General features: G+C 51.5%; 1 protein-coding gene across 1 annotated transcript; it reads right to left on the bottom strand.

The window, feature by feature from the left end:
- Positions 1-1578: 1578 nt before the first annotated feature.
- On the bottom strand, positions 1579-6494 carry LOC119104275 (uncharacterized). The gene is made up of 5 exons (XM_037227972.1): positions 6409-6494; positions 4381-4522; positions 3437-3587; positions 2625-2762; positions 1579-1754 (listed from the first exon to the last, which is right to left on the bottom strand). Exons 1-5 carry the CDS (start codon positions 6489-6491, stop codon positions 1579-1581), a joined length of 690 nt encoding a protein of 229 aa, XP_037083867.1. The 5' UTR covers positions 6492-6494.
- Positions 6495-22380: the final 15886 nt, after the last annotated feature.

Below are 22380 nucleotides of genomic sequence, written 5' to 3'. Positions count from 1 at the left end.
TGTTCCTGCCAAATATTTCGTGACTTGTGATGACACGTTGCCCGACGTTTTCGTGGCTGAATGTGAAATTGAGCTTATATGCAGGGTTTTGTTTCCGTTTACACGCGTAGTAATACACATGCATTTTTGCAATCTTTAAACATGTGTTCCAGCCGGAGAATCCGGGCCAGCAGCCGAGACGGAAAGCGCGGAGTCGTGCTCCTCTGGGCCGGCTCCAAAACACTGCGATCCTTCCACCGCGTCTATCAGCCATCCAAACCGGCTGAGCACCCGCGTGCCGGTCGGGCGTTACTGGGCCGGGTCACACTCGGGCGGACAGGCCGGTCTCGAGACGCGGCGCCCAAGCGGCAGACCACGGCAGACCACAGACCATCGCCGGAGGCTTGCGCCGTCCAGACTGGGGCCGCTCCAGCGACAGACCACGGCAGACCACAGACCATCGGTCGGGGCTCGTGTCGTCCGGACTGGGACCGCTCCAGCGACAGACCACGGCAGACCACAGACCATCGGCCGAGGCTCGCGCCGTCCGGACTGGGACCGCTCCAGCGACGGACCACGGCAGACCACAGACCATCGGCCGAGGCTCGCGCCGTCCGGACTGGGACCACTCCAGCGACAGACCACGGCAGACCACAGACCATCGGCCGAGGCTCGGACAGGCCGGTCCTCGACGTGCGGCCCAAGCGGCAGACCACGGCAGACCACAGACCATCGCCGAGGCTCGCGCCGTCCGGACTGGGGCCGCTCCAGCGACAGACCACGGCAGACCACAGACCATCGGCCGAGGCTCGCGCCGTTCGGACTGGGGCCGCTCCAGCAACAGACCACAGCAGACCACAGACCATCGGCCGAGGCTCGCGCCGTCCGGACCCGGACCACTCCACGGTCCGGCGCACGCGTCTGCACCTGCCGTCGCTTGACCTCACCCCCGGCCCCCAGTTAACGCGCGCGCCACGCCAGCGAGCCGACCCGGGCGCGTCCTCGGCCGGCGGCTCGGCGAGCGGGGGTGCAGCGGCGCGGATGGACGCGTAGCCTCGGACTGTGTCGAACCCATCCCGGACCTGACGCGCGGCCGGGCTCAGCACGCACCTGGCCGAGAGCACACAATCAGGTGGTCGGTGAGCCGCGTGAAGCCAGTGGGCGGGATCGATCAGGTAGGAGAAGCATGCCCGTCCCGCACCGGCGCGGTGCTATTCTGGTCGGTGAAGGCGGCGGCCGGCCGGCGGCGCTGGCCGGCCGTCGGAAGTCGGCGGAGGACGAAGCACGACACGGTCTCGCTCGGCGGTGAGCGCCTGACGGACGCCGACTGCCCTTGCCCACTGCCCCACCGACGGGCGGGGCCTCGGCGGATCAGTGACGCGAGGCCCTCCTGGCGTGTCGAGTGTTGAGACCGATGAAGCTGACAGCGGGTGCGAGGACATCGACAGAGCGGTCACGAATCCCCGGGGAAGTTGGCGTCGATACGCAGATATTGATGGCTGGCAGCTGTATTGGACGAAGATCTGATAACCAAACACACACTCAATGCTCAAAAAAGACACGCGCACGAACGACGCGGCCATGTCCTGCACCTGTCGCCTACGATCCTTTCGACTTCCTCTTCTTCTTCCGACTGCTCCCCACGTCTATCACCACAGCGTCTTCTTCAGGCGCCCGCGATTTTCTCTTCTTTTTACTTTTCTTGCCGTCCAAAACGTCCAGCGATTGCGCCGCCTCCAGCGCCCGCCTGCTCTCCCGCAGTACCTCCTCGTACCCTGTGACAAGGTTGGCAGCTGGGTCAGTCGGCGAAGCTCTCCTTCACAGCCGGGCGACGCGGTAAGGGAAGCACCTCACGAGGTTGGCAGCTGGATCACTGGACGAAGCTGTCCTCCACAGCCGGTCGGCGCGGTAACACGAACACCCCACACGTGTGTACATCACCACCGCGGCGTGACGCGGGTCGGCGTCAGTTCCCGGGACCGGTCCGGACCGGACCGCACCGCCCGCGGCCTCCATGATCATGCAGTCGTAGCGCACTCCCAGAGGCGTACCGAGGCGGTCCGTTCCCGCCTGCTGCCCGCGGCCGGCCAGCCAGCCAGCCAGCCCACTGTAGTGTGTTACAGGGTGTTCTCGAATCGTCACAAAATAGAGGAGGTAATCACGTCGGCGAACTGCCGAGAGCGGCGTGGGGGCCAACACATTTCAGCAGATGACGCGTGCCGAGATCTTTACCATTTGTGTTTAAACTTAAATGCACATCTCGGTCACTCACAAGTGAAAAAGTAGAGGAACAGTGCTAATTACGTATACATACAAATGTGCGAGTGCGTGCGTGCGTGCGTGCGTGCGTGCGTGCGTGCATGTGTGTGTGTGTGCGTATGCGTACGCGTGTGTGTGTGCAATAAGGACTCCTTTCATGTAAGGAAAATATAATTTGAAAAACCTGTTACCCACTGATTTAAAAAGATAAGAACACGACACATTTATCGCGCAATATTCAAGACAATAACACTACGGTGCCATGCCCGTGTAGATCAAAGCACGCATTCAGTCATTTAGGGAACCAATGTGGCGGAGCGCCGTTGCCATGGCTACACCACAATGATGCCCAGCATGGGATGGCCATTATCTCTGACGTCACTCACCGACGCCCAGCATGGGGTGGCGGTCGGGCCGGCCGGCCGGCAGCGGCGGCACGGCTGAGGCCGGCGGCGGCAGCGGGTCGCCGGGGGGCACGTCCAGCCGCTGGTGTACGGTGATCTGACCCCGCAGAGGGACAGGCACTGTGGCGCACCGGAGAGGAGAGTCAGGCTCAGGTCGCGGTCGGAGGGCCCAGCTCAGGTCGCGGTCCGAGGGCCCCAGCTCAGGCCACGGTCGGAGGGCCCAGCTCACGCCACGGTCCGAGGCCTCAGCGCGGTCCGAGGGCCCAGCTCAGATCGCGGTCGGAGGGCCCAGCTCAGGCCACGGTAGGAGGGCCCCAGCTCAGGTCGCGGTCCGGGGGCCCCAGCTCAGGTCGCGGTCCGAGGGTCCCAGCTCAGGCCACGGTCGGAGGGCCCAGCTCAGGCCGCGGTCCGAGGGCCCCAGTTCAGTGGACGGGCCCGCCGCGGCTCCCGCCTCGGGGCTGGTCAGCACGCCCCACAGCCAGCACGAGGGCGGCACTGCTTTGATGTCGACAACACAAGGCCAGACGGAGTTCCTTGCGTAGTCATACAGTGCCTGGTGACCTATGCCAGAGTTCGACCCAATGAAGCTCAGAACCCACTACAATGGAGCTCACTTCCAACGTTAACTGGCCACAAACTACCGCATCAGCCAGTGCTCATATCAACATCCGCTGGTAACAAAATCGCCTCCATGAAACAGAGAAGCAGGACCGTGGCGGAGGGACCGGGGCCACTCCAGCACGGCTGGAGGGCCCTGGTCCCTCCTGTCACGGCTGGGCCGGCCGGCCGCTCACCGGGCTTCAGCTTCTTGCCCTTCCTGTTGGGCGCCAGCAGGTGGAGGCCGGCCGGCACGAACGCCTCGGCGTTCAGCTCCAGTCCGCCGGAGCGTGAGCTCTTGCCCGAAGACACCGGCAGCTTACAGCCGACCAGCTCCTCCGCGTCCACCTGGCGGCGGCGGCGGCACACAGAGCTTCAGCGTAACGCCGCTAGAGGCCGGTCTACACAGACAAGCACTCGCTTGAACGAACATTCAGCTGGTTCCGCGCGCGCCAAGTGCGGAGCATTTCTATCGCTCACACTGAATGCATTAACAAAGCCAGAGAACGCCAGCCAGCGGGCAGCAGAGCCACACGGGGTGTCCGCCTGCGAAGTCGAAGCATCCTGCTGGTACCCAGACCGGCCGCAGCTCGCTTGATGAAGCAGCCATGTCCTTATCACGTAACGACAAAAACCCATCACCTAGCCGGATGTTTGTCGCAAGTAAAGGAAATATCATAAAAGCACCGAAAACGACAAACATTTCCCCCGGATCACATCCGTAAAAACCGCAGCACGCAGACGGCAGTTGTCAACAGTCTTTCCGCACACAACAACTGCTTCTGTGTCATTTCGACATGGCGCTCCCTGAGAAGGAAACACACTTCGGCATTTACCGCACATTGGCTATGAAATACACGACTTTGTGCACCCGGCCGAGATAGCACGCGGCGACCCCTTTTCCGGCTGAGGGGTAGTACGCGATGTGGAGAAATACATGGATCTGGATAAGTAGTTTGTGGGCTTCAAGTGTGAGATGATGACGAATTATGTACAGTCAAAACATGACAAAGTACCACTTTTTGACCAATTTGGATGTGTGCTTCTCCGCACATCATTTGCGGCATTCACCACACATCGCACATTTCATCACCGTCCCTGTGCGGCCGGGGTCGGTGCGCCGGTGAGCTGTGTTTTGTACCTGCGGGCTGAGCCGGACGAGCCAGAGCTCCAGGTGGTCCTGATCGCTGAGCTCCTCCTGACTCAGAGGACCAGGCGACTTCAGCTGCTCGAACTTGGCACTCTCCGCCTCCTCCATGATCAGCTCGCCGACGTACAGCCAGCTGAGGGCACGCACGCAGCGTCAGTCGGTGGGAACACTGCAGGATCGAACAATGCATATATTGCTTGAAAGTAAGCAGGTGCTGCGTGAATAACTCGGATGGAAAAGGCCTTTCTGCTCCGGTTTTCTAACGGGATAGGCCTAAGGGATCTGATGTTGGGAGAGCCAACTGTCAATATTTCGTGTATGCTCAACGCATATTTCAATGATTGATATCTTAACTTTATTGATACCCCAAATTATCCATGTTGACAGCTCAACCAGCACCTCTCGGGACATTAAAGGTGTACTTTATCAGCGTGCAAATTCATCATTACACATATTCACATGCTACGCTTGACATACATACATAAACGCAGATTACTTCCAAGACACTTATCATTTTCATGTAACATATCAAGCAATAATTCTTAAACCAGTCAAAAGTTACCTAAGAAAACAGATCGAATTTGAGCCACGTCTTTACCTCCAGCGTGTAATGCCTTGCTAGGTCACTTGGAGTCATAGCAAGATCTCTCACTGACGTCCACTTTTAAGACCTTGTACACACGATATTCACGTACAGTGGACCTGTCCTGAAAGCTCAGCTGGTTACAGCACCTGTCTTTGAGTTCACCCGCCCGTAGTACATGAGTTCGCGTTGTTTTGTGGCAGCGGCAGCGTTAAAGGTCAGGTGACGTCAGAGGGCAGGACAGAGCGCGCCGAGCGTTACGGTAGGCTAAGCTTTAACCGTAAAGTCCTGTTTGCTCACATGGAATTTCAGGATCGGATTGTGAGGTCATGGCTCATGAATAAAGTACTGCTTGGCATGGGCATTCCCAACATACATCAAGTGGAAAGGTTTAGATCAAATATAAAAAAATGGTGTTGTAAAGTTCCGTAGTATTTGGAGCGAGTTATTTGTGTAGACCAGGTAGACATAAACATATCGGTATATACATTGCTGGCCTGATAGACAAATCCTCTTTAGATGGCTGGTGGTTATAGCATCTGTCTAACAAGTCAGTCTACCAGTTGCAGGAGTGTAGCTTCAAAACCCGAACCCTTTAGAAAGGCTACCAATCGCATGACTGTAGCTTCAAAACCAGAGCCTTCTAAAAGCATTACACATCCAGACAACCAAGCCGATAGCTACAAATCACAACACATGCTATCGCCCTGCAGCCCGGAAAACCCAACCATCATCACCACCAATCTGAAGCAGATGGCGTCGAAACAGCCGCACCTGCTAGTGTCGGCCGCCAAGTGGTACGGAAGCCACCTGCGCGTCATCAGAGTAGCCTACATCGGCTACATACATGCACTGTGCGGCTACGTCGCTGCCGTCTTCGACCTACACTGCACCTCATCGGCGACAGAGGAGCTGGACGCCGAGCAGACCAGGTGCGCCAGGCTCATCACAGGACGCCGAGCAGACCAGGTGCGCCAGGCTCATCACAGGACGCCGAGCAGACCAGGTACGCCAGGCTCATCACAGGACGCCGAGCAAACCAGGTGCGCCAGTCTCATCACTGGACGCCCAGCAGATCAGGTGCGCCAGGCTCATCAGCGGACGCCGAGCAGACCAGGTGCGCCAGACTCATCACTGGACACCGAGCAGACCAGGTGCGCCAGGCTCATCAGCGGACGCCGAGCAGACCAGGTGCGCCAGGCTCATCACTGGACACCGAGCAGACCAGGTGCGCCAGGCTCATCACTGGACACCGAGCAGACCAGGTGCGCCAGACTCATCACTGGACACCGAGCAGACCAGGTGCGCCAGGCTCATCAGCGGACGCCGAGCAGACCAGGTGCGCCAGGCTCACCACTGGACGCCGAGCAAGCAGACCAGGTGCGCCAGGCTCACCGCTGGACGCCGAGCAAGCAGACCAGGTGCGCCAGGCTCACCACTGACTACGTCCGAGGATCACCGGGAGAGGCGCTGTCTCCTGAGAGGCGCTGAGGTGCATCCAGGTGCTCACCAGGTGCATCCATCGCTGTTGGCCAAGCAGATGGCGGTGATGGAGCGCCAGCGTGTGACCCGCCTATCGACCTCTGACCAGGGCGGGGACCTGCCGCCCACCGAGCCCACCTCGGCGCCTGAGACACCGAGCGCACCAAGTCCACGGTTCGTGGTGGATCTGCCCACCCCAACCAAGCAGATAGAGCCGGCTCACAAAGACGATGTGCGCGACACACTGCGCGTGCGAGTTGGTGTGCTGGTCCAGCTCCTCGCCAGCGCCAAGACACCATGTGCGCGACACACTGTGCGTGCGAGTTGGTGTGCTGGTCCAGCTCCTCGCCAGCGCCAAGACACCATGTGCGCGACACACTGTGCGTGCGAGTTGGTGTGCTGGTCCAGCTCCTCGCCAGCGCCAAGACACCATGTGCGCGACACACTGTGCGTGCGAGTTGGTGTGCTGGTCCAGCTCCTCGCCAGCGCCAAGACACCATGTGCGCGACACACTGCGCGTGCGAGTTGGTGTGCTGGTCCAGCTCCTCGCCAGCGCCAAGACACCATGTGCGCGACACACTGTGCGTGCGAGTTGGTGTGCTGGTCCAGCTCCTCGCCAGCGCCAAGACACCATGTGCGCGACACACTGTGCGTGCGAGTTGGTGTGCTGGTCCAGCTCCTCGCCAGCGCCAAGACACCATGTGCGCGACACACTGTGGCGTGCGAGTTGGTGTGCTGGTCCAGCTCCTCGCCAGCGCCAAGACACCATGTGCGCGACACACTGTGCGTGCGAGTTGGTGTGCTGGTCCAGCTCCTCGCCAGCGCCAAGACACCATGTGCGCGACACACTGTGCGTGCGAGTTGGTGTGCTGGTCCAGCTCCTCGCCAGCGCCAAGACACCATGTGCGCGACACACTGTGCGTGCGAGTTGGTGTGCTGGTCCAGCTCCTCGCCAGCGCCAGACACCATGTGCGCGACACACTGTGCGTGCGAGTTGGTGTGCTGGTCCAGCTCCTCGCCAGCGCCAAGACACCATGTGCGCGACACACTGTGCGTGCGAGTTGGTGTGCTGGTCCAGCTCCTCGCCAGCGCCAAGACACCATGTGCGCGACACACTGTGCGTGCCTCCCGCCGGGACAGCCGTCTGAGGGCGGGGTCTGAAGAGGCCTAAGGGCTGATCCTGAAGAAGTCTGACAGCTGAGTTTGCATCAGCCTGAGAGCTAAGTCTGAGGAAGTCTGAAAGCTTATTCTGTAGCAGTCTGATAACCAAGTCTGCAGTAATCAGAGGGCCAAGGTCACAGAAATCTGGGGCCAGAGTTAGTTGCGATCCATGACTCACTGGCTGACTCTGCAAACTTTCAGTCACCAGACCAGCAGTCCACATGTCAGATTCACATCATAATAGACTACAAGTTGGCCTGCAGCTGCTGTAGCAGAGAACCTCGCTACAGACCCCTACACTATGATATGGGGGAAACCTACACAGCAGTATGCAGGCTGTTGCATGCCATGGAGGACAGGTCATGACATTCACACTGTAGTAGATGCCTCATCATGCAAGGATCTGTAGCCATGAGGATACAGACCACATGGCTGCTAAAGCCACAACTGAGAACTGGGAGCCATCCCTATCAATCTGGCTAGCATGCACAGTGTTGTCCAATGCAGTGTGATGGAGCTGGCCTGAACATATAGGCTGGGCCATACAGGTATGGAGCTCACATCCTTTTCTTGTCTTCAGCCTGGCATTGTCAGCAGAGAACCAAAGGTTCAGAGCAATTCCATGGGCAGACCTTGACCATGGACAGACTCTGACTGTTGTGGAGAGATGCAACTGTATCCCTTGTTTCCAAATATCTGTGTAGGGGCTTTGGAACTGCAGGAGAAGAATTGACTACATACATACATGTATATACACACACACACACACACACATATATATATATATATATATATATATATATATATATATATTCAGATTATGTGATTGATGACAAAATCGGTGTAGCATGAGGCATGTGCAGAAGTTTAAAGCAAGGCAATTGCTGGGTTGACTGCTGTGGTATAGCATGGAGATCAAACCCAAATGCCTGGTATCAGGGCCCATGTTCAATTACCCTTAACTTGTTGGGCTGTGCCACATGCTTCAAGAAACCAAAAGAAGAAAAGCCAAATGCCCCAAAAATGCTCACCCGACCTACCCACCAATTATCAGTCACATCAGTGCCATGTTTCATAGCGTGGCATCCTGTGAATGCTATCACAGTACCACATAATTATTTTATTTGCAATGGTAACATCATTAAATGCTAATGTTTTCTGATGCTTGCTGATAAACTGTCATCCAAAGAAGTCTAAAATAGTTGTCTTAGAAATTACCATATTCTGAAAGGCACTGCAAGCCTCATCTACCAACCAGATAATTAGGTAAATCAAACCCCCAAGCATCAAAAGGATAAGATCTTCATATGCCTGAACAATCCAAGTGATGTAGGCTCGGTCATTAAGTCAATACCTCAAATCAGCAACACGCCATTGGCGATGTCGTTGCCTGTCCGTTGACGTCAAACACGCAAGTTAAATACGCGGGGCCCAGGTAACTGGAACACAAGTTGACGGTGATCCCAGCCAAATCATCTCTCACCTGCACTAAAATCAAGCAACGCTGGTGGCTCGACTGCGACCAATGCAGGAAAACAGCACCGCAACCAAAACAGTTCCCGACACCACCCGAGGTCCACGCTTGGAACCGCAATGCTCGCTGCGTCATATTTGAGTCAACGGCGTCTTTCAGAGTTCAACATAATCCATTTCCTTAAATTGCTGTCTTTCTGGAGGAGGAGAGGTGGCACAGAGCCATGCCGTCTCATTGGGACCCAAAGGAACCATAGGCTACGAAAGGGCCCATTGCCGGCCGAACAGACGCAGTTTTTCCACACAGAACGCAACACAATTAGATGCATTTGAGCTGCCAAGCAACAAGGAACAGTCGTAAGCAAAAGTGAAGGGTCCACGAGAAGACACATGTTATCCTCCGCTGATTAGGACGGTGGTGATTGCTAGGTTCTGAGGCTCATTGCGCCATCCAGATGCCCTGCGCTGTTTTTGGGCACCTACACGCAGGGTCAATCCGATCGTTAAGGAACCTTATACGTTGCTCTTGATTGCCTCGCATTTGTTCGGAGAGCCCCACGCTGTTAATGGGGCCCTTCCTGCTAACGTTCCGGCGCATTTTTGTAAATCAGGGACCTTCCACGGGTTCTTTCACCTTGCCCGAAAGGCTTTGTGCTTCAAGCTGAGCCCTCCCCCCCCCCGCCCCCAAGTAAACCTGCCGGGATATTCTCGATTGCTCAGGGGCCTTTCACGCTGGTCTCGGTTAACCTATCGACTCACTCACAATATGCTCCTGGACCCTCTACATTGGTCTAGGAACCTACCAATTTCCTACTACTTGCTGAGTGGTAGGAAGACCACCGACGCTTTGTCGGTGGTCCTGTTAACCAGCTTGGGCACACCCAATCGTTAGGGCCCTCCAAATTGGGTCTTGGATACTTCCTATTTCATCTGGAGGGCCCAACACACTTGTCAGGGGCCCCATTTGTTAATCCGTTCAGATTGCTCGGATTACTTCAGATTACTCGTCGGATTACTCCGGGGTCCTGCGCGATGGGTTTGGGTATTTGAATGTAGAGACCTTGGCTACTGTCAGGGGCGATCTGATAGCTTGCTTGGATACATTCGATATTTCGGGGCCCCCACACTGGGTTTTGGGGTGGTGCTTACTTGAATGTAGGGCCCTACGGTTTTTTCGAGGACCCTGTCTGATAACCTTCTCGGGAACATTGGTGTTAGCGAGCAAACGGGCCGTCGCTGCCGGCGCGGCGGCGGCGGCTCCGCGAGGGTGTGAGCGGCCCCTCTGCCGATTGGTTCCCACCATCTGGAGACCACAAACCCACGTGGGTTTATGGAGACACGCGGGCGGGGACGCACGGTCTCTGCCAAGCAGTCCACGTTCAGACTCCGCCGGCGCGGCTTGACGCGAGCCGCGACAGCGTTTACGACGACGACGACGACGACTTCGGAGTGTGCGACGCCGCCCTTCCAACCTCTCTCTTCATTTGCCTTGCAACTCTTTAGCTAATAGAGACTCCTCCTTTTCAACGTCCTGTTTTCGTCTCAAGTCGATGGTCCTCCGGAAAACTGACGAACTCTTTCGCACGAACAATTGGATTGCTTGGGGGCCCTCCACACGGAGTCTTGGGTACTTCCTATTTGCATTGGGGTCTCACGCTCTTCTTGGGTGCCCTATCTGTTAACCTGGTCTGGCCCACTCGATCGTTCGGGGTCAACTTCATGCCGGCACCGATGTTTCACACCGGACCAGCACAAACACCGCAGCAGTGCTAGTCCCGGCCACTCGGCCGCAATCGGCCGGTTGACAACACGGGTCCTGAGGTGCAGGTGCTTGTGTCGCACTGCACGGGGCTCGGGTCGTCAGCTGATGAAAACGACAGGGCAACTACTGCCGTCCTTCTCTATCGTCGCCGAAGATAGTGACGTGCGCGACAGGCGAGACTAGCGAACAGCAAAGCAAAACAGCCGGCGAGCAAACAGCCGGCGACGTCCGATAAGCTCCCATGGCAATGGGAGGTGCGGTATTAGGATCAGTGTTCAATGTGGATTTTTCAATTCACAGGCGTTTTCATGCAGGCATGGTCAAGTTTTTAACGAAGGAGAGACTGATAAGCAGCAACTGATCTCTATCCGCTACAAATATGGAGCAGGTGCATACTAACCTGGGCTACTTCAAGAGCAAACCAAATTTGCTTGACTACATTCAGTTTGGGTACAGGGTTCAAATGTTGCGACAGCTGATTAGAAAATGGACGTGAAAATATAAAAAACAAAGAGGTTCATTGGGAACTTTAAAAAAGCAATTCCGAGTCCTTGGCAATGGCTCAGTTGGTTAGAGCGCCCGCCTCCGCTCCACCCACCCAAGGCGGGGTGGGTTCGGGTCGCTTTAGGTGCTCGCTATTTCCCCTTGACAGATATGGCCTGCGGCCGGCAGCAACGGCCGCGTTTAAGGTCAGATGACGTCAGAGGGCACAACGAAACGTGCCAAGCAAGGCGGCACGTTGAACTTTTGTCGCAAAATTATGCCGTTGACCTGCAATTGTGCAATTGGATGGCAGGGGTCAGGCCTCATACACAAGCACTCTTTAGCGTGAACTCTAATCCTAGAAACCTATTCATTCAAAAGACAAAGAAAGATCAAAGGATTAAGTATTAAAAAAGGCCACATAATGTCGCAGAGGCATCTACCATTAGAAGTGTTTTAAATATCGGGACTGCTGTTGGATATGGCTGCGTTACTATGCTATAGCTACCCTGTTGCTTATTTTCTAGGGGCGGCGCAGCAGGGGGAGGAGGTAGAGGGGGCAATTGCCCCCATGCGGGCGGATAGAAAGAGCACGAGTTTGTTCTCGCCCCCCCCCCCCCCATTGTGGGAGGCCCTCTTTTCCCAAAGAAGAGGGACCGTAACTACCTGAAGATAACTAAAATTCACACCAAGGAGGTCATCATAGCCGAGCTAGAAGATAATAGATCGGGTTCAGAAGACCGTTTTTTTCTTCGAGAGGCTCGCTTTCAGGATCATACAGCCACCGTTATAAATACGGTAGCCTATGTCCTAGATCAGGAAGCAAAATGTTGTGCTAAAAAGGCCTATTTACTGGCTCCGGGGCCCTGGTACAAAAAAGAGGCCTTCTTTCACCTCAATGCGAACATTCATTATAGGTTTTTATGATTTTTTTTTAATTGTCAGGGGCCCTGACCAACGCTGGAGACCCTCTGCCATTCCGTCCTCATTCTAATTGAACAAATATTTCGCTGACTAATTCGAGACCCCGTGTTGATATAGATTGCTCTGTTCGGCACTGTGGGCCCATGAACGATACAGGAGACCCAACCAGTGTAAATCGCGAGTCCGACCTCGTCCCTGCTTGGAAAATGGGCCCCCAGAGATGAGACCAGCACGGAGTCGACTATTCGCTGTTCGTGATCTCTGGCCAAAATAGAGAATCGTTCTGTGATCAGGGTACGCATCAGTGCAAGAAATCATCTCACTGACATTTGTGATCGCGGCCCTATGGGAGGGGTCCTTAATGTGACCTACGTCTAGCTCTTCAAACCCTTCAGCCATGTCATCGGGCCCTTGGTCTTTGGTCTCGGGAGACTCTTGGGCCCTTTTTGGGCCCCTAAACACCGTTCCGACCCAGGGTCTACTTGCCGCCACAGGACTCCTGCTAGGCAGTGTGGCCCCTAACCGACACAGGAATCCCTCATTGTGTCAGGAACCCCGAACATTGCAAACTGCGGACCCGGCCTCGTTTCTGCTTGGGAAATGAGTCTCAAGGGCTCAGACGTACATGGAACCGACTGATCAGTGTTCGTGGTCTCTGGCCGACCTAGACACTCGCATTGTCTCATGGGTTCCTCAAACGGTGCAAGATGACCTCTGACTAATATTTCAGATCATGACCCTACGGGCCACGATGATTCACGTGACATACAGCCAGTCCTTCGGGCCCTTACGCCCTCCAACTGGGCCTTTGATCGTCGGTTCCGGTGGACCAACAGGGCCCCTCTTCGGAACTCATCGTATGTTTTCCTTAGTCAGCCGGGGCCCTTGCAATCACAGGACCCTTTGTTAGACGCTGTGGGCCCATGACAGATGCAAGGTCCCAACAAGTGTAAGTCACTGGACCCGGCTTCCTAACTCCCAGAAAAGTGGGCCCCAAGGCCTCTACCGACATGGAGCCAACTGCGCATACTGGTGGTACTTGACCGACATATAGGCCCACATCGCCTCAGGGGGTCTCCGATCAGCGCAAAGGGACCTCTGACCGTTATCTGAGAGTCCGTCTTCGCAGACCGGGCCCCTGAATAAGACTCCGACCAGCCCTTTATGTCCTTAGACCCCAATCGCGCCCTTGATTCTCAGTGAGGGTGATCACCGGGTGTCTAGAGGGCACCCAGTGTGTCCCCTATTCCCTTTGGGCCTCCTCGAACACCGCCCCTGGCTGACTTGTGGCCCCTTGGCAGCACAGGACCCCCGTTAGGTACTGTGGGGCCACGAGCAATGTCAATCGCTGGCTCCGGCTTTGTCCCTGCTTGGGAAATGGGCCCTTAAGCCCATGCCCCGATTGTGTGCAACTGGTGGTGTCTGACCGAAATATAGGCCCTTATCGACTCAGTGGCCTCTGATCAGTGCGCAGAGCCCTCTGGCTGGCATTGGGGTGGCCGGCCCTGCGGGCCGGGGCCCCTGAATGGGACCTCCGGCCGATCTTTCGGGCCCTTCGCGTCCTCAAATCGGCCCCTTGATCACAGATTCCGAGGGGTCCATTTGGGCCCCTCGGACCCTTAGGGAGGAGGGGGCACGTGCCCAATGTACTCCCCCTGCCTGCGCTAGTGGTAGCAAGCGGCCGCCAAAGCTCCATGTGGCCGACACTGCAACAATAAATGCGGTGCAGCTCAAACAGGGTAAAAATGGGATGTAGGGGGAAATTTAACTGTCACAAAATACCATTTTGCCCAAGCCTTTAACACGGTTTTTTGTCGTTGTAGGTTGAGCTGTGGCTGAGAAGTGGATTGCCGATGGGTGATAAATCAACCATCTTTGGCGTGTGCGCGATGTCATAAAACATGCATCCATGATGTGCATTGTTGTTGTGATATGTCCTCGCGTTGTGTTTTACGGTATAATTAACTTAAGAGCTTAATAAATGAACTCGTCATGTTCTAAAATAACTTACCTGCTCTTACTATTAAACACGACAAGTTCTTTACTTCATCTCTCCAAGGCTGCTTTATTTCCTTCTTAAAAAAATACACCGTCGCGCGGGCAACGCTCGTGCACAACATACAACAGATCCTCCTTAAATGCCTCCTCCATCACAATGACGGCAGGTGGCGTGACGTTTGCCGCCCGGAGAGCTCAGTGGGTTAGCTTGAATAGGAAGGACTGCAGCCGGTGGCAAAGGTCGCGCTAAAGGTCGGGTGGCGTCAGAGGGCAGGGCGGGCCGATAGTTGGGGCACGTTAAACTTTCGCCATCAAATTTTGTCGTCGATTCGGAATTTCGCGATTGGTTGACAGGGCCCGGGGCCTAGCAGCAAGCACTGTTTAGCGTCAGGTTTGATCCCAGATAAGCATGCATTCAAAAAGATTGAGACGAAATCTTTAAAAGAAAAACCCGAGTTTTCTTACGATTGTGTTAGTAGATATTACTGTTATGTCGAGAAGATGTATTCGTAAACGTACTTAAGACTTGTACGGCAACTCACCGCATACACTTGAGCTTCAAGTTCCCTGTCTTCGAGGGTCTCCACGCCATGGCTGCTACCGTTGCTGTTACCCGTTTCTCAAGCTCCGGCGAATTCTGCTAAATAATTAATGCATACAGCGTTTATAAGAGTCAAAACAGAAATTTGGGCCCGCTCAGACGCCGGCAGCAGTCGTGCTTAAGGTGAGGTGATTGCATGGGGAAAGGCAGAGCGTGTCGACCATTGCAGCATGTTAAGCTTTCGCCGAAAAAGCCTGTCGTTGACGTGGAATTTTACGATCGAATAATGGGTTACGCCTCAAGAAACAAGCGCTGCACGGCGTGGGCGCTAATGCGAGAAATCTACCCAACAAAAGGACAACAACAAAAGGACAAAGGACAAGGACAAATGTACCCAACAAGGACAAGGACATCAGGGGGCTTAAATAAATATCTTAATTAAATGAATAAAAAGATATCTAAAAAGCGGCGCCCATTTGCTAATGGTAGATTTTGACCAATTCTCAAATTACGAGCAACACTTATATGCGTAGTGGGCTGTGGCCCGTAAATTCGCTAAACTCAACACATAGGGCAGGTGGAGGCTACTATCTCTGTGATAGTTCAGTTGCGCCATCCCCCAGTAATTGTGTTGGTCCCACAATGTTTAGCCCAAATCATCTAGCTTTGCCAAAACAGCTATCAGCGGTAAACAAACTGCTGTACGCTTAGGCTAAACTTGATGAGGTTACTTAATGAGGCTTAGTAGTGCTTACGTATGGTGTGAAGGCTTAGGGTTAAATTTTCGGGAGTTTCGCATAAAATCCATGTTCTCTTTCGGTCGGGAATACCGCTGCACACTATTAATCGCACCGTATCTAGCCGCTCAGCGGTTGCCCTTTTTTGGAACGTCGCGAGCTTTTCCAGGGGTACAGCTCTTACAACCAATGTAAGCGACGCGCTCAATAAAACCAATAATGATTGGTTTTATTGAGCGCGTCGGCTATGCGACCATTTGGCGCTCTCGCCTCACAACACCTCACTGTGGTCTAACCATCACCGGCTGCCTTAAGCGATGTGGGAAGTCCGACTGATCTCCGTTTGGCAGCTCCAGGGCAAAATAACTGCTGGAACCAGCTACGCCAGCCTAAAGCAAGCGGCTCCCGTTTGGCACCGCCGAGGCGAGTGAACAGCCGAGCCAGTTACGCCAGCCAAAAACAAGCGGCTCCCGTTTGGCACCGCCGAGGCGAGTGAACGGCCGGGACCAGTTAGGCCAGCCAAAAACAAGCGGCTCCCGTTTGGCACCGCCGGGGCGAGCGAACAGCCGGGGCCAGCTACGCTAGCCTAAAACAATCGGCTGTCGCTGGTTTCGCTGCCTGAAGAGGCGATCTTGTTGGCGCCGATAGTGACGTCGCTCGTGACGTCACACTGGCTCGCACACGTGTATTACGCAACGCTGCCTCGCACTCGTGAATGAAAAATGTCAAGTGGCTGTCAGCAAAAATATGCGAGTCTTTTCAGCACGCATGGATCACCCGGACCGTTTCCCTTACTGAGCTAACAGGCAGACTACCGCCTTCTGGCGGACACTGTACTATGAGTGCGTCCGAAAACGACGATTAATGACATGAAAATTGAAATGAAATCGCGAAATTTGATAAACGAAAAAGCGAGCACTAACGCCCTCCGGTGACAGTCGCAGCGGGAGCTGGCTGTCAGACTGACTTTGACACGACCGCAATTATGCTGGTAGACCGGATGTAACCTTTGCGGCGACCGCCCCCGCACTCCGGTCCGCGCGGTCCATGGTGTAGACGCAGTGACAGTCGGGTAGCACGGCAGCAGCGCTTACATCAGCCAGACGTAACAATACGGCGAGTCGCGGCCAGTACTCGATGGCCCAGACAGCGAAACCGGCGAGAGATCCGGGGATCCGACGCCGCGGACTGTAGTCTCTTACCCAGACAGAGCGATACCAGCAAGAGATTCGAGGATCCGACGCCGCGGACAGCATTCGATCACCCAGACAGCGAAACCGGCGAGAGATCCGGGGATCCGACGCCGCGGACTGTAGTCTCTCACCCAGACAGCGAAACCGGCGAGAGATCCGGGGATCCGACGCCGCGGACTGTAGTCTCTTACCCAGACAGCGCAGCCAGCATGAGATCCCAGAGCTCGGACGTTATGCTTCCACGCGTGTTTACTGCCTGATTTCCGATACCGACATTTCATGTTCGTCTTGTTTCCTCCCCATTAGCGAATACAAACGCGTTTACTGTGGACGATGCCTGGTTTCGTCTTCAGGGCGCTGAAGGCAATGCCCAATATCTGCTCGGTACGCACGGCTTCTTTTCAAGAGTGAACGTCACCCAGTTTAGTTGCTGGTTCTATCCCAGGACCCCTGGTATACTGAACGTTCCATTATTTTCAGAATTCAAATGCTACATTAATGATGTAGTCCCCGATGATGATGATGTCCTCGCCAAAACGAAACAAAACAGGAGCTCAAGGCTTTCCCACAGATATTACGTGCAAATCGTCGGACTGTTTTTGCTGCGCCATGTATATTTCTCTCCTTTGCCGCCCCAAGTGGGGACCGGTATTTCTTCTTTTGTTGCCTTTTTCTGACGTAATATATTGACACAACATACAGAGATATGCCATGTCACTGTGTCACGCAGTCACGCAAAGTATACCTGTAAGCTGCATTCAACCGACCACTGCCCCTGTAGACTGCGTGCTTTCTGTCTGATACCTCATAAAACATCAGACTATTTGCGTCCTTTGGCATTTGCTCTGTACACGCTGAAAGAACGGGTGTTGGAGACGAAACTATGGAATAACATGTACCTGTCTCCTAGAGCCGCATATCGATGTTACGGACCCAAACTGCAGGGTCGTCAAATTCGTATTTGTTGTAGAGAATATATCTATATATATTTATTTATACAGGACTACGAATGTTATGATCACGACTGCAGTCGCTGTCATTTATGTAAGCTGTCAAGGTTTTGGTGCGGTTGAGTATCATCAAGGCATTGCGTTCTTGCACAATTGAACAAGGCTACCTTATAAGGCAGCAGCCAACGTTTTTCTTTGCACTTTTCACTTATTGTTAAATCAGACCCGTTCAATTTGATTAGCGACACCAGTTTCGTAAAATCCTTCTAATAAGGCAGAAGTTCGATTTAAAAAAACCCTCTGTGTGAAAAATCCCACTCGACTCCCCGCTCACCACAATACAAATTATGTACTTAAACAGGGAGCTAGAATCGCTTTTGAGCTAGGATGGGAGTGAAAATGCCATCGCAAAAAGACCGTGCGGGAGCGAAAAAAATCAATTCACAAAAGATGGAACTTATGAGCTCGTGAGTGATGCTTCAGCAAACAAAGACATCTATTTCAAGTTGGCATGGACGTAATATCCTAAACATGACAAAATGACTGTTCTGTTTTTTAACATCTTAGGCCATTAAAGTGAAACAGAATACAATAAAGCATAGTTATTAATGACAGTGTAATGAGCATAACAAATCATCCAATAATTTGATGCTGCACTTTGCACTTCCCCTCCAACAGCACTTTTAACACAAAACAAAGCAAAGGAATTCAATAACAAAACAACAACAGAAAATTCAAGAAGCATAAAACACTCAAACAAACAAAAAAACCTTAGACTCCCACACGTTGCCATCACCCATCACCAAGTCAAACACAATAGACATACCTCTGGCTTTTGTTAAGGTGGGGTCAATATGGATGGGGAAAACAAACATTTTGTCACTGTTTCTTACAAAATACCAATGTTTATTTCCATGAAGGTAGCCTAACTATGCCTAACCTAAAGAGGCCTTACTTCATCTCATCCTGTCTAACCTGTTTGTATCGCAGCAGCAGTTGTGAGTTGCTGAGTCTTGCACAATTCCTATTGCCACTCGCCATGCACTTAACCAACTTAACCTAACTCAGAGTAGCCCATATGTTGAACATCATCTCAACTCACCTATCTGTTGACAGCAGCACTTGTGATAAAAACATGATAAAGCTAATTTTTATCTGGTTTCAACTTGCATTTTTATTCAGCGCATTTGTGCATGCTTGTTAGCATCAGACAAAGTTGACAGCACACAAATCAACACACTTAAAATCGCTTTAAACAACTTATTTTGATTGCCATGGTTAACCTCTGTCAAGGGCAATAATGAGTGTGCTCCACAAAACAATCTCTCTTCGCCAAAAGTAACATGACCTTTAGATGACAATGCCAGTATTGTTGTTTGCCTTTTCAGCTGCAGCAAAGACATCTATTTAGGCTTGTTTATTCATATTAAATGACAAAGTTTGAGATGTTGGCTTCACATTTTAAACGGGATGGTCTGAATATTTTTTACATTCTAATATTTAACTCATATTATAATTGCTATTCAGCTTAGAGTATCCCTGTGTTAAAAATATAATGCATATATACAGTACAGTCATTTTCCAGTCAGCAAACCATGACAACTGTAAAAAAACATCTGCTTAAAGCAGCCATGAGGGATCACTTCAAGAAATTTGGGGCAAATAATCAAGAATATGGAACAAAGTAAGCCCATTGCATGCCTTGTGGTATCATAATTTGTCTTATGACAAAACTCGATGGATTAAAACAGAAAATGGCTAACTCTGGCTACCAATCATGTGTTGAAAGCAGGTAAGGTAAGCAATTACTTGGTCCACAGGAGACTTACTGGCTTCTTCCTGCTCCCCGAAAATAAAAAGTAAGTACCTTTTGCACGGTCTGTTGGCAAACAGTTATCCCACTCACCCCGCAAATATAAATATCAATTATGCCCACCAACCTACGAGATTAAAATGTGAAACAAGTAAGAGATGTGCATGATAAACATCTCCGGGGGCAGAATTTCGCCATCAAACACTTCTGCACTAGCTGCGTCAGGTTTGTCCCAAAGCTCTATATGTCAGCATTTGATAGCCTTGTCAGGTAGCCTGGCGAGTTAGACACTCGAAAGGCCTATATTTACCATTATTGAGCACCGCCATGAACCAAGAGAACGGTTAACCGAGTGTTTAACAGGGCAAAAAATGGCGGTAAAAATAAGTTCCGTGCTTCAAATTGTCTCCTTCATTCACTGTAAATTCTTCGCTCTTGGGCGCATATCAAACATGTTTGGGCGGTTGGAGAATTAATCTAATTTATGTATGAAATACGTACAAGTTTGCAGTTGGAGCAGCTTGCAGAGAAATTGGTCAACATTTTAAGCAACAGATGATACCTCTAAAAGCAATAAAAAAGGAAAGAAGAACAAAGTGGTATCACACTCGTATCATACCAAGAAAAACAAAAGTAGTTAAATAAATCTTAAGACTGATACTTTTCTCGCAAAATTTTGTTAGTAGCTGACTTGACTTAAAATTTGTTGATATGAGTGCTCAAATGGTGACATTCATCCTGTAAATTTAAGAAAGAAGACATTTCTTGAATTTTTTAGCTCCTGCACTTCGGGAGTGATGCAATTTAGTGGTCAAGTTTCATCAAGAAGAAAGAAATAAGTGGAGTAAAGTTATCTACCAAGCCTTGCTGGTGTTTGCACCAGGCTCTGCTTTCGTAGTGTGGTAGTGAGGCCAAAAAAGTGAATGCGTGAAAACATTGCAGCTGGCACACAGCTGCTGATTGTGATGCATTTTGTAAACAAACCAAACTTCATGCGTGGAAGCGGCTGAAGTCGCTGGGGTTCTTGGGCTTGGAGGTACCTGGCGCCCTTGCTCTGTGCATGCATAGACATGATTCAGATGTAGGTGAGGCAGGACATAGCCATAGGTGTCCAGGTTCTGCGGAGCCTCGTTTATGCTTGGTGGTTTCAAGTGAGCTCTGTTTTTGATGACATCTGAAAACATCAGAAACGGAAATAGGGGTTTGGCATGTGCGATTAGACAATGTCAGGTAGGAGTGAAAAATTCACATACAATTTGGGGAAAAGGAGTGAAAAATTACTCCTCATAGGGTGATGCTTTACACCCAAAGTCGGCAATTCTAGGACACTGCATTTAATTGTGTTACTTTTTCTAACTGTGTGTTCTGTGATGTTTGTAACACGCTAATGTGTCGAAATGTTTGTGTTATAAATGCTACGAAAACTTACCTGTTTAGCCAACAGCATGTGCGAACATGAAGCCATCATCCCGCGGATTGAAAAAAGCGTTATATATACATATACATACATATATATATATATACATATATATATACATATATATAGATATAGATATAGATATAGATATAGATAGATAGATAGATAGATAGATAGATTAGATAGATAGATATACATATATATATACATATATATAGATATAGATATAGATATAGATATATATATATATATAGAGTTTTGATTCCTCTCTTGTGAGGTTTACTACAGTGGCTCTTTTTGAAGTGCACTTTGACTTTGGAAATGGAAGCATCCCATGGTCCATGTGGCGCGCATATCTTTTTTCGTACATGCGTTTCTAGGCGACCCATGTAAACAACGTGAGGAATGGTGCTGACCGATTCCGGCTGGTTCGTCATATTTCACCACATTTCCGGCGCACAAGTGACGTATTGAAAACGCGTTTCTATAACCTAGGTTGGACTTCGGCATCGCAGCATTACTATGGGGCTTGGGGGATGTATGCATTTTGTGTGGGTCTTTCTTTTGGATTCAGTTGTGTTGCTATTGACTGATCATCCCTGCGTGGGCAGACCTTGCAGTCTGATCATGCTCACAGAGGTAAGTTTTGGGTGCAATCGGGTAGATTGGGTCTGATTTTAAACAGTTATATGTCATAACATTTGTATTGGCCGTGTGTGTAACCACCCGGAATTCAAAGTGCATACCCAGTAATTTTCCTTATACTATATGGTACAATATGTTGTAATATACAGTAGTGTTCCTTTTTCTTGACATACTGCTGTTTTGATGGACAATTGGCTATTTTAATTAATCTGCTAGTGAATTTAGCAAAGAAGTGTACAAAGTGACAACGTACAAAGCGTACAGTGATAGGAAGTGATGCATAGGTTTTCTAACCGAATCCACTGTAACACAAAATGTCTGCATCCAGTCAGAAAAAATTGTCTGTTTCGCTGGACACCTACAAGACATCCATGCTTGGATCTTCACATTGGAATGTGAAACTTGAGCCAAGCCAGATCACACTGAATCTTCAAATTATTGGCATGTAAAGATATTTTTTGGCATTTGTCTACCTGAAACTACCTTGGTGATATCATGATTCCTTGAAACACTGGCTCTCTTACCATTGGAGTTGATGACTCCTGTGTGCTTAACTATGAGCTCTTGGATTTAGAGGGTATGTGCTGAAATTGTTCCCATGATGTCACTGCTTTGCTGTACATAATCTACCCTTACCCCAGACATGTCAAACATTTGTGTGTTTTGTGCAATCTGGGTTTATACTGATGTTATCATCTGTTACATTTAAATGATTTTCTCTCAGAAAAAACTATTTGAATACATGTGCAATAAGATAGAACATAACAGGACTATTTTCCAACATCTATATTTTTCAAGAAACATAGTGCATTGAATTTTTACTGATCAT

Source organism: Pollicipes pollicipes, unplaced genomic scaffold (assembly GCF_011947565.3).
Source record: "Pollicipes pollicipes isolate AB1234 unplaced genomic scaffold, Ppol_2.1 Scaffold_6052;HRSCAF=7182_pilon_pilon_pilon, whole genome shotgun sequence".
Lineage (NCBI taxonomy): Eukaryota > Metazoa > Arthropoda > Thecostraca > Pollicipedomorpha > Pollicipedidae > Pollicipes > Pollicipes pollicipes.
The sequence above is the reverse complement of the archived record's forward strand: the minus strand, read 5'-3'. Positions and strand labels throughout refer to the sequence as shown.

Excerpts from the sequence above, each read along its gene's own strand:
- LOC119104275 (XM_037227972.1), bottom strand. The coding sequence starts at position 6,491 with ATGCACCTGGTGAGCACCTGGATGCACCTCAGCGCCTCTCAGGAGACA. Across the intron at positions 4,523-6,408 it reads ATCCTCGGACGTAGTCAGTG|CTGGCTGTACGTCGGCGAGC; the intron begins GTGAGCCTGGCG and ends GCGTGCCCTCAG. Across the intron at positions 2,763-3,436 it reads GGGCAAGAAGCTGAAGCCCG|TGCCTGTCCCTCTGCGGGGT; the intron begins GTGAGCGGCCGG and ends GGTGCGCCACAG.